The sequence below is a fragment of the Ceratotherium simum genome, chromosome 20, assembly GCF_057802395.1.
Source record: "Ceratotherium simum simum isolate JZ-2026a chromosome 20, ASM5780239v1, whole genome shotgun sequence".
NCBI classification, from domain to species: domain Eukaryota; kingdom Metazoa; phylum Chordata; class Mammalia; order Perissodactyla; family Rhinocerotidae; genus Ceratotherium; species Ceratotherium simum.
In genome coordinates this window covers 24438282-24454987 of record NC_141919.1, presented here as the reverse complement: position 1 = coordinate 24454987, position 16706 = coordinate 24438282, and the positions used below count along the sequence as shown (strand labels likewise).

At 40.9% G+C, this 16706-nt stretch overlaps 1 protein-coding gene across 1 annotated transcript in view; it reads left to right on the top strand.

The window, feature by feature from the left end:
* LOC101396145 (histone-arginine methyltransferase CARM1-like) overlaps positions 1-16706 on the top strand; it is a 244928-nt gene that overhangs the window by 224903 nt on the left and 3319 nt on the right. Inside the window, exons 10-12 of the mRNA XM_087444209.1 lie at positions 2193-2282; positions 4166-4303; positions 14033-14122. Of these exons, the coding sequence (XP_087300335.1) occupies positions 2193-2282; positions 4166-4303; positions 14033-14122 (318 nt within the window). The remainder of the gene's footprint in view (positions 1-2192; positions 2283-4165; positions 4304-14032; positions 14123-16706) is intronic.

Here is a 16706-nt window from a genome sequence, read left to right as displayed (position 1 = left end):
CAAGGACAAATATGAGGCCGAATGGAGCAGTAAGTTGCCTAAGGTCACAGAATTAGTAAGTGTCTTAGAGCCAAGATTTGAACCATTCAGTCGGCTCCAGAGTCTGGGCTTTTTAGCCACGTTCCCAGGCAGTGCCCGTAATAATGACAAGAAAAGCTACAACTTGTTAAGTGCTTGCTAAATACTAGGTACTATATGCTAAGTGATTTGCAGGCACTGGCTTCTTTTCAAAGAGGGCACTCAGTAAATGTTAGTTTTTGCCCTCTTTCCCTCCACTTGAAGAGCCTCTGAAATGAGGATTCATTTCTCAGATGGTGATAGGAATTCTCTTTGGGTGACCTTTTGCTAGTATTTTGCCCTTTTCTCCCTGAGAAGATCAATATTCATAATTTTTTCTAGGTAAGAAATTTAGAACTCAGCCAGATTATAGTCTGCCTGGACTACTGAGGAAGCAAGGGTCAGACTTTAGAAGGGGCAGCTGGCTAACTCAGACCATCAGCCATCTTGAGATCATGATGCACAAAGGGCCCTGTATCAGTCAGCATAGGCTAGAACACGCTGCAGCAACAAGAAGCCTCAGTGGCTTATGATAACACAGGTATCTTACTCCCCTGCACTCTTTGGCCATTGTGCACTAGCTTTAGCTCTGCACAGCATCACCAACCCCAGCAGTCAGGCTGGTACAGCAGCCTTTATCTGGAACAATGCTGGTCACCGAGGAAAAAGAAGGAGCATGGCAGTATGTACTGGCAATAGAAGCTTCTGCCTGGAAATGACACAACTCACTTCTGTTCACATTTAACTGGTCAAAGTAAATCACGTGGCAGTGCCTGAGCTCCAGTGAGTGGATAAATGCAGTCCTACTGTATGCTCGGAGCAAGAGAACTGGCGTTTGAGGACAACTCTAATAATGACCACAGATCCAGACAAAACTGACTTTCATTGGCTTTATTTGCTGCTCTGGGCTACCTCCTGGGTCCCAGGGAATTTTTTGAAAATTTTGTCTCTGTTGGCTTTCCAGAGATGTCATCCATTCCTTTGGGCATTGATTTAGCAAATGTTGATTGAGATTCTCCTGTGATGCCAGGTACTATGCTGGTGCGTGCACAGGTACGAAAAGTAGTTTTTTAAAGTCTACCCTTGAGGAGCTCATAGTCCATTGAGAGAAATGCAAAAACTGGGAAGAAATAATTACAATGCAGTACCAACAAATTCAATGTGACAAGTACAGTGGAAAACTCTAGAAATACTCTGACTGCTGCAGGGTAGAAGAAATTAGGCTTCTGGGGTGCACCATACATGCAAATAATATGCAACCTCCTTTGCAAATCTCTAGAGCACTCCCTAAAATAAGTCTCCTTGGAGTGACACAGCCCGAGCAATGGACCAATAATATCATCTTTTAATTGTGAAACCAATTAAAGATTTAGTTTAAAAGATTTAAAGTTTGCAAAGCACTTTCACATACATTTTGTTTTCCCATTTGACATGCACAGGAAGCTTGTGAGGGAAGTAGAAGAGAGATTTTGGCTTCAACAAATGAGGAAACTGAGGTTCAGAGAATTTAAGTCACTTTCCAAGGTTCCACAGCTACAGCAGGTCCGGCATCTAGATTTTGTTGTATCTTTTGCAGTGTTCTTTCTGTTCTCACTTGTTCTGCATTTGGTATAAACCATGGCCACTTCTGCATGACTCTGACTGTAGCCTGGTGAGAAGTTAAATTGCCTCCCTGAAAAATAAATGAACTACGACAAAGACCTTCTGAGCCTCATGTTCCCCCTTGTGATGCACTTCATTTTTTAGAGGCCTGAACAGCTGCCGAGGGGAGTTTCCACAGTCTATGTTTAGGCTTCTAGGAGGGTGGTTGTTCCCTGTGTCCTGACTCGTCCTCCTCTTCGGTAGTCAAACCCAGCTCCAGAGGCTGCCCGCACCCTGTGGAGTTCTGGGTCACCGCAGCATAGTGGTGTGGTCCTTGCTGAGTTTTGTCAAGAAGCACCATTCTCAAATGGGCGGTGTCATCCAAGCACTAATCACCCACAGAGAGAACCTTGCTGCAGAGGCAAAAGCTCTTGAGAAAGAGAAAATATTCTGTGAATGTTCCCACTGATCTCGCAAATGTATCTAGGATGCCTGTCAACAACAAAATAATTCCAAGTGGTTCTTCTTTCTCTCTCTCTTTTATTTCCCTGCAGAGTAGAAATCCCCTTTGTGTTTCAGATGGCACAGTCTGGCCTCGTCCACGGCCTGGCCTTCTGGTTTGACGTGGCCTTTGTTGGATCTCTGTATGTATCACCCCCTTCTTCGCCTGCTGTATCCCACGCTCTCCTCTACTGTTTGTAATCATAACTTTAAAGTTTTTAAAAATTAATTTCAACAACAATAATACTTGTTTCTCCAGTTTTCAAGAAAATAAGCACTGATGTTACTTTTAGGTTTTAGAGTGAAGTGAAAGTGAGATGGTTTTCCATAGTGTCATATTGACTCTGGCTTAAATATTATAAAACTTCTTAAGCCAATTGGATTTGGAGGAGTAAGAGAGGGTCTGTGCTTTATCGACCCTCTTGTTCTTTTCCAGAATAGGTGGGGGACCCCCAAGCCCTGCCTTGGCTTCCATCCCACCTGGTTATAGAGCCTCTTGTATCTGGGTAATACCTCGAGTCATACTTTCCCCCACTTTGCTTCACAGTCTTCAGTTTCACAACCTAGATTGCTTCTTTAAGACCAGGCCGGCATGTGCTACTAAGACTAATTGCAACATTAGGTAAATTCTCCATCCGTGAACCCCTTTTTGCCCTACTGCAAAAGTTTGAAAGTTGCCAGGAAAAGAGGAGAAAGACCACCTATAAGTTGATCGTCAGTGTTTGTTGTTCTTCATAGGGGCTGCGCCGCTCCCACGACCCCCAAATCTCTGCTCTCCTCCTGACTTCCCTACTCTCTTCCCAGCCTTTCTCGTGTGTCCAACAAGCAAAGAGATTTGATCTGGGTCACATGACCAGGCAAAGGGAAAACTTGTATATTACACTCTCCTCCACTCCTTATAAAAACATCCAGGCTCATCCTTGCACCTGCTGAGAAGGAAGTGCCCGTGGGTCTGTGATAAAGCTCGGGGAGCTCAGGAGAGGAGGGCTCCCTGGAAGTGTTGTCTGGCTGATAGGCAGAGAGAAAGAAAGTGACGTGCAGGTCATTCCTATTCCACATGGCGCGTTTGTTCAAAGAACCCACACCTTGCCCCAGTAATATCCCAAGGAAATGAACTTGTTTCTGCAAGGTGAAGGGAGATAAACTTGAAGTGGCCTGCTTCAAAGGGGAAATTTCTTTGAAGTTAAACGCTTTATCTTAAAAAGCTGCAGAAAATTTACATTCTACTCCATCAGATAGCTGAGTATATTTTGATATAAAAGTGGTTTACATTACCTAGCAGTTAAATTATGTAAAATATCCCCCCAGAATCTTCAAGTCAAAATTGACCCTCTAGGAATTTGCCCTGTGCTTAATGTGCACCCTACTCCCTACAAGCCAACGACCACTGCCAACCCCAGGACAGGTGACCTCAGTGTTTGAAACACACCAAGATGTTCTCACTCCTTTATAGGAACTGGAGAACCTCAACCTAGACACTCCCCCACACACAAACACACGCAGGTAGTCTGACCCAGAAGGAGAGTAGAGGCCATCTGCTCCAGTAGTTTTCTTGCTTCCAGAAGCCTGGTCAGGATCCTTGGACAGGTTGGCATGAGACAGTAAGAGGCCAGACTCCCACACTGCTCACCCTGCTAGACTTTTCAAACATATCAATTCCCAGTTTAACTCTGTTACCTATTGGGCTTCTAATGAACTTTGATTCAGAAATACAGATTGACAGAGTGGCCAAGTCCAGGGGTTTGAAGCCTGCCTCTCCAATCGTCCTCTGTGTGATGCTGGGCAAGTCCTTTAACCTCTCTGGGCTTACTTCATAGGGTTGTTGGGTAGACTTAATGGACTAATAAATAAAGCTCTTAGTACAGTACCCAGCACATAGTAACTCCTCAGTAAATTGAGCTATCCTTCTCAAAAAGATTCCATGAGTCAAAAACAACAAAACCACTTATCAACCTAAGTGCCCAGTCCAATTTATTAATATAGGCCTGTACCATAATTGGCTTTTAACTCTTTTCTTGCCCCACAGGGTAACGGTTTGGCTGTCAACAGCCCCAACCGAGCCTCTGACTCACTGGTATCAGGTGCGGTGCCTTCTTCAGACTCCTCTCTTTGCCAAGGAAGGAGAGACCCTCTCAGGGAGAGTGCTGTTTGTAGCCAATAAACGGTAAGCAGGGAAGTACAGACGTGACCCCACCTCTGTTTGCTGGGCACCGAGGAATGGGGGCGGGAGGAAGCTGGCTGGCCCCCCAGACTCCAGCACTGAGGAATGGACAGCAAGCTTTACAAAGGTCCGGCTGAGTTTGCACAGGTGCCCTCAGCTACAAAGCCTGCAGAGCAGATGTCACCCTTGCACTGAGGGTGGTAAGGAAGAGGTGCTTCTGATAACTCAAGGGCAGCGTTCTCCACCTGACCTGGAGGAAGGAAGGGAATCCATCAGCTCCTGGGAGCGCTGGCCACAGGCTTGAATTCTCAAGTTCTTTAAATCCCACGGCAGCTTCCTGGCCTAACTTACGTCTTCTAGCCACACACTCCCAAATTTAGTACAGTAAAATCGACCTGTGCTGCGGGGGGAAAGGCACTGTAGGGGCGGGGTACGGTGTGTCAGGCAGGACTGATTGCTGGTAATGGGTTTCACGAGGTCTCTGCAGCGATTACTTTGATTTATCTCATTTTTAAAATGCTCTGTTTTCTTTCATCTTGTTGGAGCTTCCCCTGGGTGAATTAGAGGACACAGGAGTAGCAGAGTGGTTCACAGACTCTCAGGACATTAAGGGTGCTCAGAGGTCATCTCATTCAACTTTCTCCCCTCCCTACCTCCCACCCTTCCTTGGGCCTGTGCTTGAACACTTCAGTGACAGAGACCTCACCTCCTCACAAATCACCCCTTCCTTTTTTTTTTTTTTTTTGGTGAGGAAGATTAGCCCTGAGCTAACATCCGATGCCAATCCTCCTCTTTTTGCTGAGGAAGATTGGCCCTGGGCTAACATCTGTGCCCGTCTTCCTCTGTTTTTTTTATATGGGACGCCGCCACAGTATGGCCTGACAAGCGGTGCATCGGTGCGCACCCGGGATCCGAACTCGCGAACCCCGGGCCACCGAAGCGGAGCGCGCACACTCAACCGCTTCACCACTGAGCCGACCCCTCAACCTTTCCATTTTTGAAGTCTTTATGTCTTTAATTACAAAAACTTAACATACTCACATGTAAATTCAAAACTACAAAAGTGTATAAAATTTACCCACACTCCCACCCCTCACCCCACTCCCCAGATGTGACCCGTTGGTCTCTATCCTTTCGGGTGATTTTCTGTGTATGTACCAAAAAATAACATCATTGTGGGGTTTTTTACTGTTGCTGTTTTACAGGAAGATTACACTAGCAGTCTGCAACTTAAATTTTCACTTTAAGTCTTGAATCTGTACAGATAGATCTGCTTTGTTCTTTTTAATACATGCATAGTCAAGAGCATGGGTATACTATAATGTCTTTTTAAAAATCCCTGATTGATTGATATTTAGGTTGCTTCCAAGTCTTTTTTCCATTGCCAAAGATCCTACAGTACACGTCCTTGAACATATAGCTTTCACAGTTGACGTGAGTATTTCCAAATGAATTGCCTAGAGATGGAAATGCTGGATCAAAGGGTATGTCCATGTTACCATCTGATAAACACTATCTATCTCAGTGGTTGCACCAATTTCCACTCACCCCAGCAATGGATAAGTGTGCTCATTTCTCCATATTTTTCCCTAAATCAGTGGATGTTATCACTCCCCATGGTTTTTGCCAATATAATAGACCCAAAAATAATTTTTAAAGTTGCATCTCATTGGTTTTGTTTCCATTTATTTAATTATTGATAAGGTTAAGTAACTTTTCATATGATCATTGGCTATTGATGTCTTCTACTTGAGACATCTCTAGTTATTAAAAAGTTATTCTCACTGTTGACCCTATATCTTATTTCCTATAAATTCTACTTATTGATCTTAGTTGTGTTTCTGAATTGAAAAGAAATCGGTCTGTTCTAACCTCCAAATGGCAGTTGTTCAAATATTTGGAGAGTTCTACCAAACATCCTCCTGGTCTCCCTGTCTTCAGGGTAACATCCTCGACTCCTCCCTCCTATAAGAGTGATTTTGAAATAATTTGAAATTCTAAGTCCTCCCCTCTGGAAATACCTGGCTTATAAATGTCCCCTTTAAAATATTTCTCCAAAACTAAATATAAGACAGCATATGTGTTCTGATGGATGCTGGGTGCTTACTGATTCCTACCATTTTGTATCATTTGCAAATTTAATAGGCAAATTTTTATTTAAAAATTATTAAGCAGAAAGAGACCCAGGATGTAATCTTCCATCAAAATTTGCATAGCCTAATCCATACCTTTTGAATTCGGTCGTGGAAGTAGCTCAGAATCCACCCACCTCTAGTCCAGCCCTCATTCCTCCAGCCAGGCCAGAAGGAAATAGGATACAACTTTTGTGGAATGTGACATCCAGATGAGCTTAATCTCTGCTCTCACCCCCACAGCCCAGTCCAATAACCTTGCCAAAAAAGGAAATGAAGCTAATTGGACATAGTTCTCATTATTTTTTAGTAAAACTGTGCTAGATCTCTAGTTATTATAACTTTCTATCTCCTTAATGGGTTATTTAATTTTTTGACAGATAATACAGTCACACCGTTCACAGTAAAAATGTATGAAAAGGTTTACAGTGAAAAGTCTTCCTCTTAATGATGGACCCCATTCATGCCCATCCTCCTCCACCACCATATAGCCACTGTTGCTGTTTCTTGCATATCCTCTTAGAGTTTCATCTTGGATATACAACTAGAACACGCTGTAGGAATTATATATGTATATATTTTTAATTTTATATTCCTCTGCTTTTATACCTAAACGGTAGCATTCCGTATCTGTTTTCTACATCTTAATTTTCTCATTTAACAGTACATCTCAAAGACATTTCCATATTAGCACATTCAGCTCTTTCTCTTCCTTGAGTTATTGTATTTTTGCATCATGGTCTTCCTTCATAAAAGTTATTACTTCCTTCATAGAAGTGAAGCCTTCAATGTGGTTTTAAAATTTTATAAGAAAATGTTTGCTTACATTTTTATCTGTGCCATGGCATCATTTACCTGATGCATGCTTTTCATCTGTTACTAAATTTTGTGACTCTTTTTCTACTTTTTTCTAATAATATCTTTGTATTGATATTATGATTGTTCATCATCCAATTAAGGACACTTTTCTGGACAGTAATTTACAAGAAAGAAGTTCCTGTGGCAGGAGAGATGTGATAGGCTTCATGCTGTTTTTCTCAACTCACACACTCTCCTTCTGTGCTGCCACAGAGTCATACTACTTCCTACAAATATGGCTCCTCTTGTGATTCTTTAGGTAGTTCTACACGTTCCAGTTCCAAGAGCCTTTCTGCCCAATAGTCTTGTTCACCCTAGTTCCTGCAAAAGATGTTACAAACAAGGAATAAACCTTTTGCATTTCAGAAAATGCTCCTCACCTTCAGGTAGTGTATTTTTGTGAGCACTTTCTGAGATGTGCTGCCACTAGGCTCTCATGCCCCTCTTTGCATTTCTTTTATACTTTTTCCCTTGTGGCTTACAACCAATCTCAAGGGCTTTTGCAGCCCTTACACATAAATTGAGATGTCAAATCATATCTTTCTCATGGTTTTATAGAAAATAAGGTCTGTGGTCTGTAGTGTGTTTCTGTTCTCCTTGTTTTTGAATGACTTCCAGGAGGAAAACTAGAAAATGCTGACTTATGCCATGTTCATCCTGGAAGTTACCACTTTCTTCCTAAATCCTCATAAGCCATCTGTTTAATGACCAGTTCTAAAACAAAAAAAAAAGGCTAAGAAGTGGTAGCCAACATCTGCCTGGAGTTTTGGACCTTGCCTTTTCTGAAAACTAGGATAACATTCTTTTGCTTTCAAATATTTATATTTTAAGGTATCTTAGGGTGTAATTAGGTGAGTAAATTTAAATCATCTTATTCTTCCATTACTTTTTTCTATTTCTATTTCGTGAGTTCACAGACTTGGAAATGTATTAAGTGAGGAGGGATACACCATGCACTTCAGTGAAGAAATGCGAACAGGGGCAAGAGACATCTCAGAAAGGGCTCACAAAAATACACTACCTGAAGGTGAGGAGCATATTCTGAAATGCAAAAGGTTTATTTCTTGTTTGTAGCATCTTGTACAGGAACTGGGGTGAGCAAGGCTTTTGGGCAGAAAGGCTCTTGGAACTGGAACGTGCAGAACTACCTAAAGAATCACAGGAGGAGCCATATTTGCAGGAAGCAGTATGACTCTGCGGCAGCACAGAAGGAGAGAGTGAGTTAATATTTTAAGGTATCTTAGGGTGTAAGTAGGTGAGTGAATTTAAATCATCTTCTTCTTCCATTACTTTCTTCTGACATATCTTGAGTTTCATCCTTATCAGGCGTATTATTCTACCCTTCTCTCCTTCATTCCCCTAATAGGTCAGAAGGAAGCAAACCGTTTACCTCACTCACTTGCCTCATGACTCCCAGGGCTATAGCCCTCCATACCTTTATTATAAGACCGATGTTGTATTGCTGTTATTTGCCTGTGTATGAGCTTCCCAAAAAGAGGGCCTGAGTCCTTTTCCATGGTGTATCCTTCCTCACTTAGTACTACTATTTCAGAGACTGGGCAATGTGGAATGACGACTGAATGAAGGAGTTGTAAGCTGATGATCTCTCTATTATTAAGAACTTAGTCTGGCACAATTGAAAGAAGATGCTAAGATATCCTGGGTGTGCAATACTTTGCAGGAGGAAGAAAGGGAGGGAGGGAGGAAGTTCTTTAACTTGCTAGACCAGCAGCCTTGTGTAGTGAAGAGAGCGGGTTTTGGAGTCTGACGTATTCTGGTTCTGTCCAGTCTCTTCTCCATACTGGTTGGTACATGAGTGATCTTGGGCATGTTCATGGATCTCTCTAGCACCCCAGTATCCTCACCTCATCATCTGTAAAGTAGAATTTACAGTAATTGTCTCACTGGGCTTTTGCAAATATTAAAGGAGAGAACATAGTATAGTAATGAACACATAGTAGGTCCACAGTAAATCTTAGTTCCATTGCCTCTTCCCTTATTTTTTTCCTTACTCTCATTATATCTCATCAAATGTTTTGTTTGAAAATTACTGTTTTCCTTGGTATTTTCTGCAAACCTCAGCACTTCCTGAGTGTCAGTATTTTCACACTATTTTTTCAGTAAGGTGCTACCTCATTGTTCTGCCTTGGATAGGATCCCCTGCTCCTTTATGGTCAAATATCCTTTTACACTCTGACCTCCTGGGAGGACCCTCTGCAACCACACAGGTGTGACAATGACTGCCCTTTTCTTCCCTGCCAGGACCATTTATGATTGTATTGTTAGCATTTTATTTTTGACAGCCTCCCATCATTCTTGAGCTGTCATTCATTTTATTGCTCTGGACAATAAAATAGAACTTATCTTTTCTATGAACTTTATGAAATTTTTATCCCTAAAGTTCATAGAAGTGGTCTCCAAAGTTTTTGATCATGTGCCCCTAATGAGTAAAAACACTTTATGTATGTGCCCCCCAAATATGCTAATATTTATCTTTTAATTATGTGAATGTACTACAGTAATAATCATAGGACAAAACTAAGTGCTCTCTCTATAGATAGGTAGATAGATATGTATGTATATCTATATATACTATATATATATATATATATATACACACACACAGATGCATAGACATGTCTATATAAATACACATATAGAAATTCACAGTGGTATTTTATAAGACACGAAAATAGAAACAAAAAGAATGAATAGAAAAAAATAAATATAGGCTGATGGTTGAATCTAGCTCAGCCACTTATCCTGTGCCAAAATGGTTTGAAACATAATTTAAAATTTCTGTATCCTTTTGAAGGCCTGCTCTACCCAGGTTTGCCAGAGACTTGGTTTGCAGAGAATTTGATGAGCTTTGTGGTTTATAAAACTAGAAAAAATGCTGACCAAAGACATAAAGCTTTGGAAGCTTCAAGTGCTGCTCCTGATGGTCATCATTAAACTGCTCTACCTTGGACCTCACCTGAGATGAAACCTCTTACAAGCTATGTATTTGGACAGGTGCATCAGAAGGAATTATAGGGGGAAACTGTTGTGCACGATTAGGGGCAGTGAAGTCACAGTATGTGCTGGTGCAGCTTTAAGTGACATTTCTTTGTTCTACAACGTTACTCAGATTCTTCTAGCTCTGACCTATGTGTCCATCACATGGTTGGTATTTACTCAGTGATGTCGTACCACATTATTTAAGATGTAATCAGAGTCTTACTGAACCATCCCACCTTACCACACCTGAGGAACTAGGTGAACACAAGAGGTATCTTAACTCTTAGCTGGTGATTAGAATCCAGCATTTACCTGGTGAATTCACTAGTGTTCAATATGTTTTTGGTAAACAACTGTATTGGTTTCCTAGGGCTGCTATAACAAATTACCACAAACCAGGTGGCTTAAAACAACAAAGATTTATTTTCTCACAATTCTGGAGGCTAGAAGTCTGAAATCAAGGTGCCAGCAGGGCCACACTCCCTCTGAAGGCTCCAGGGAAGAAGTTTCTTTGTGTCTTTCAGCTTCTGATGGTACCTGGCAATCCTTGGTGTTCCCAGTAGCTGCATCACTCTAGTCTCTGCCTCTGTCTTCACTTGGCCTTCTTCCCTGTGTGTATCTCTGTGTCCTCTCCTCTTCTTATAAGGACACCAGTCATTGGATTTGGGGCCCACTCTAACCCAGTATGATCTCATTAAACTTCATGACGTGTGCAAAGACCATAGTTTCCACATAAGACCACACTCACAGGTATCAGACGTTAGGTCTTAAACATATACTTTGGCAGGACACAGTTCAGTCCACTGTAACAGCTAACTAAAAAAATGAAAAATAACAGTTCAGTATTTTCTTCCACACTCCAGTGTATCATCCCACATCCTCTCTGGGGCACACTGCAACCCCTTTGAAGAACACTGGTCTACAGTCCATGCCTGCTGAGGTTCTCATTCCTTCCTTTATCTATCAGTAAATAACTTGGGCCATTTTTCCCCAACCTTCCTGCCACTTCTGTTTCTCCATCCCATTCTTCCTTGATGATCAGCACTAAGCCTATCCCACTATTGCATCTTCTCTTTTCTCTAAGATGAAATTATCATGAATTACCACATTCTCCAGAAAGACATGTCCTGTATATGTTGTTCTCAAGTTTCCAGTATCTTCTTGAATATGACAAAAGAAATATTGGTATACAAAGTGATGATTTTGTTTTCAATCCTTGAACTAAGGTACATCCCCAGTCACATCATCTGCTCTGTCTGTATAAGATGTAAAATGACTAAGTCAGGCAAAAAACTAGGTTTTTTTTAAATATACATTGCCAAATAACTGGTTCCAAAGGATTAATAGTTACTTAGGGTCCTGTAGACAAAGTCTTGGAAGATTGTCCATTATTGGTTGCTTTATAAACATTGCACATTAATTATTGGGTTTGGAGTTGGCCTTCAGGGTATCTTGGCACCAGCATAACACTGCTCCTGGGATAGAAAATGTGTTATTTTCCTGCAGTTTTAGGCAGGGACACATTCTCCCTTGGTTAGATGAATCACTATCAAATCAGTGAACCAAACCATCCCTCCACCTCATCCCTTAACCCCTCCCCCACTCCCCACTCCCTGCCTACACATGTGGAAGAGCTTTGAGAACAAATTTCTGCTTTTCACTGACCGGACTGAGCCATGACGTGGCATGAAACTCTTTCTTCCTTCCATTAGGGAAGATAGGACTTTGATGATGGGAAAAGAAAGAGAGGGTTGTGAAAAGTGAATATAAAGTGACAGTGTTATCATATCTAGTATTCTGAAAAAGAGCCTTGCTGAAGACCCTACAGCAAGAACTTCCTCATTGTTCTTCCCAACCACACCAGGAACCACTCAGTTCTTAGTGGTGACAAATCTGACGCATATGTGCATCCATAAACACATACATTTGCACATACCTTGGAGTACCCAGTTTCTGCTTTAAGTTCTATATTAGTTACTTCAAATATTGTTAAGAGACGTCTTTCATTTGGTAAAATGTGTGCATGTGTCCCTCCCTGACTTATTTACCAGGCTGATCTCAGCCTTTCTATGACTGCAGCAGGCGTTGCACCTCTCCCAAGGAGCTCATTGTCTCAGTGTCTGGTTCTCCTCGAATCTCCCTTCAAGTATCACAAATGCGGTGAACTATTGGATGTGGGTGTCATGGAAGAAACATTTTAAAACAAAAAAAAAAAGTTCTGAGTCAATTAGATGAGTTGAAATAGGATCAAAGGACATAACTGATTTTTTTTTTTGATGTATGGCTATGTTTTCCTCTTCTTTTGTTTGGCTCCAATAAAATCTAGAACTTGAGTTACTAGTTTCACGGGACCTGACATTATATTTACGCCTACCAGGCCACTATTGGTAATGACAAGGTGGGAGTGGCAGTGGAGGAATTTATATCACTCACTAATTTCTGGAATTTAAAAAAGAAGCATGGTAATCAAGGAAATTCAAATTAAAGTAATCAATAATATTTTAACCCCTAGCATTTAAACATTAAGGACTGGAAAAAGTGTAATGAAATTAGCACTTTCATACTTTGTAGGTGAGGAAGTAATTTGATACATTTTCTGGAAGAAGTTTTAGCAGTAAGTGCTAGGAACCTTAAATATGTCTATGTGCTTTAGCGTGGTGAGTCTCCCTGTAAGAATTTATTCCAAGGAAATAATCCTAGATGGGACATAAAGAAGTATTACAAGAATGTCCTTTGCAGCAGAATTTCTATCATAAAACTAGACTTTTGTTTTCAATATTTTCTTCCACACTTCGGTGTACCATGCTACATCCCCATATAACATTTTTATATGTTGTTATAAAAATATAAATATTTAACACTGGGGAATTATTAAATAAATTGTGCTATATCCATATAATGCTATTGGAAAATACATTGTCGAGAATTATAGGATAAATGCTTGCTAGTGTTAAATGAAATAAGGTGATCTGAAGGAATATTTAAGCATCATTTTGCTAAAAATTTACACATGTAAATACACTGAGGGAAAAATGCGTAGAAAGAAAATACTCTAATGTTAGCTAAAAGAATCTTCATCTAGTGACATTATGGATTATTTTCTATTTTTCCTTGTTTTTCAGTTTTTCTACAGTGAATATGTAACATTTTTATAATCAGAAGAAATACATATATTCTTGAGAATCACTAACCAAAGTCCCACAAAGACAGCCCCTTTAGATTAGTCATCAAGGATATGTGATATTACTTGTTCTTATCAGCCGGTTCTTCTCACTGTAATTGCATGAGCCTTCGTCTGGGGCCTCTTAAAATCAGTCACATTTGTTAGCTGTTTTATGTCAGTTTGAGATTTTAACTTAAGCAATCCTTCCATGATTAAGATTGTTTTGGTACATCAGTGGTGACCCATAAAGTGTCTCTGCTACTTAAAGCCAATTCTGTCATTGATATTGGTAAAGCTTTTTTTTAAAAAAAAAAAATCACTTTGACCACCCAGACGTACCATTACCTTTGTAATTTTTAGATCAAGAAATTATAGCTATCAAACTCCTCTAACAAATAAGGCCTTCAGTTGCCTCTACTAATATTAATAGTATCCAAATAAATACATACGAACATATATAAGATGCCAAACTTACTCTTAAAAGCCTGATGAAGCAGGTATGTGTAGAAGATGCCCTAAATGTGTCTGAATAGTTAACCAGCCTTGTGAGATGAGGTGTTATTTTTTTCTGCCACACAGACAGAGCTATGACATTCAGATCGTGGCGCTGGTGAACCAGACGGGCTTCAGATCTGGGAACATCCTCGATTTAAAGAATCCTTTCTTTAGGTAAGAAATGCTCTCATCCGTTTCACACCTATGTATATAAAATCTCAATTCACTGGATGACCAAGTGGAGAGGTTCAAAATAATTCCGTCTTTCCTAAGAGGAGAAAAAGCAACTCTTCCTCACTGAGGAGACTTGGATCCTGATATGGAGTTGAATGTTTTGTGTTCTATTAAACAGAATTCAGTCTATAACAATCTGATCCTGAAATGAGGAACACTGGCAAGTCCTACAAAGTGAATTCTCATTCCAGCGGAGCTATACGAGCTGCAGGACCCCAGGCAAAGTCACTTTCCTTTTGGCATTCGGTTTTCTCATCTGCAGAATGTAGAGTTTAAAGATGATCTCCTTTGATCTCATTCACTAAGGGATGACTTTCTGTAGCAGTTATTCCAATATGTCTAAAACAGGAGTCCATTTAAAGGGCATTTTGTGAGACAGTTTTTTAGACTATGTAAGTCAGGACATGCCTCTCTTTAGAATCTATGCAGATTTTGTCTGATAGAAAGAACTTGCCACAATGAGATGGATACAACAAATGTTTCTGGAAAAACTCATCTTTACACCTACTCAGTATGAGCCAATTAAAAATCCACACATGAAATCAACCATACAAATAAAACCACTGGACACTGTCACTCTTAACTTCCTTATTAAAAAGAGACTTTTCCCTCATATTGTAATGTCTCCCCAAGGCTTTTATTCAAAGCATCATGTCTCTATAGTATTGAAAAGCTTGAAGAGAAGAGAAAACTCAGGAAACCACACCAAGAATTCTTTGGCAGAGACGGGAAAATGAAATTTTGACCTTGAAGCAGGGGAGGAAAAAACACAGACAAGCCTGCAATTGTGTATGTCGTATGCAAGTTGTCACACATGGTATGAATCTTTGAAACCTATTGCCAATTAGGGATATGGATCCCATCTTTAATTCTGAGGGAAGGAGGGAGTCCTCACTCCCACCCCTCTATGTAATCCTGCTGTGTAAAGCAAAGGGCACAGATTTGGGCATCAGAGAGAACAGACTGACTACTCACTAGTAGTATTTAACTTGCCTAGGCCTCAGTTTTCTCATCTGTAAAATGGGATGAACAATAAATACGTCACTGGGAGACTGCCAGGATTTCCATAACATGTTCCAGTACTTAATAGTTCACATAATTGATGCTCGGTGAATGCTAGCTTCCTTTCTTCCTCCCTTTTCTTCCTGTTCTCTGCTCTCCACCTCTCTCAGAAATAAGTGGACGATGATTTGTAGTTCATTGCAAATGGAATCATTTGGATTTTGGAGAAGAAAATGAATTTTTGTAAGGTTTTAGAAAACCCACCTTTTGAATGCAAGAACCATGTCAACTCATCACTCTTGAGTCCCACCTCCACTTCCTCTTACAAGAACGAGGTTTTAACCAGAAAATCACCCAGAGAGGGCCTTGGCCTTGACCAGCCCCTGCGTTGCATGAAGGCACAAACACAGTGGCCACAAGGTCAGAGTGCGAGCTTGTCAAAGGTCTGTTGATACTCAAGATGGCCATAGCCCTGTCAGAACAGATGGGCTGTCAAGTGAGGGCCAGGTGCCTTTCCTTTTCCCTTTTTCTCTCGCTCAGCAGCAGGTCTGACTGACATAGTTAATTAGGCAGTTAAAGGTGCTTAAAAATTGACTCTCCTGGGAATTCCAGATCTTGATTATGTTTCTTCACCATCCCTCCCCTTATGTCTTGGCCTCAGTATCCTCAATGGAGACATAGACTAAATGACAGAATCTTTGAAGAGTACCTAACACACAGTAGATGCTCAGTTAAATGTTCAACAGTGGTCATACCTTTCTCCTCCTCCCCCACGTTCGACCTCAGTTTGCTATTGCAGCAACCGAGAAGCAGCACAAGGGTGTGTGTGTGAGTGTGTGTATGTGCGTACTGGGGAGAAGGAAAATAGATGGCATTACCCAAAGGAATTATTGGTAATTTAGCACCAAAATAAATAACTTTCTCTCCATTTGCTTTTTATTCTACCCATTTTTAGGGCCCAATAGACCCTACTGACACACAAAAGCAAAAGATTCATTTTTGTATTTCAGCTGATCCCCAATACCATCTGAGGATCAGTCACATACTAAAAATATCTCAAGATCAACAAATTAATTACTAAAAACATGAACACCCACCATTACACGTAATGTGCAAGTTTCTGTTTTTCCTTATGGGGGGCTTTATTTTGACAATTATTTTAAAGTAATTTGAAAATAAAAGAAGAGCAAACAGCTGTTACCAAAAGTAAGCAAAGGGACAAAACGACTTCATCAGCGAGGGAAAGCTCTCGGGTAAACTAGTCCTGCATCATTCAGCTCCCACGCAGTCTGGGTCCCTCTCACGGGGCTGTGGAAATGCAGCTGTGACCAGGGTGGGTGTAGTCCCTGTCTCCATGGAGCTCGCACTGTATTGGGAGGGAAGTGGGCATTAAGTAGCTAACTGCATTAGTAATTATGTCGTCGTAACTGCAATAATTGTCTTGAAGGAGAGGCAGAGGGTGCGAAGAGAGCATTGGTTGGGAGATCTAGAGCAGTTAATCCATAAAACCACCACCACCAGT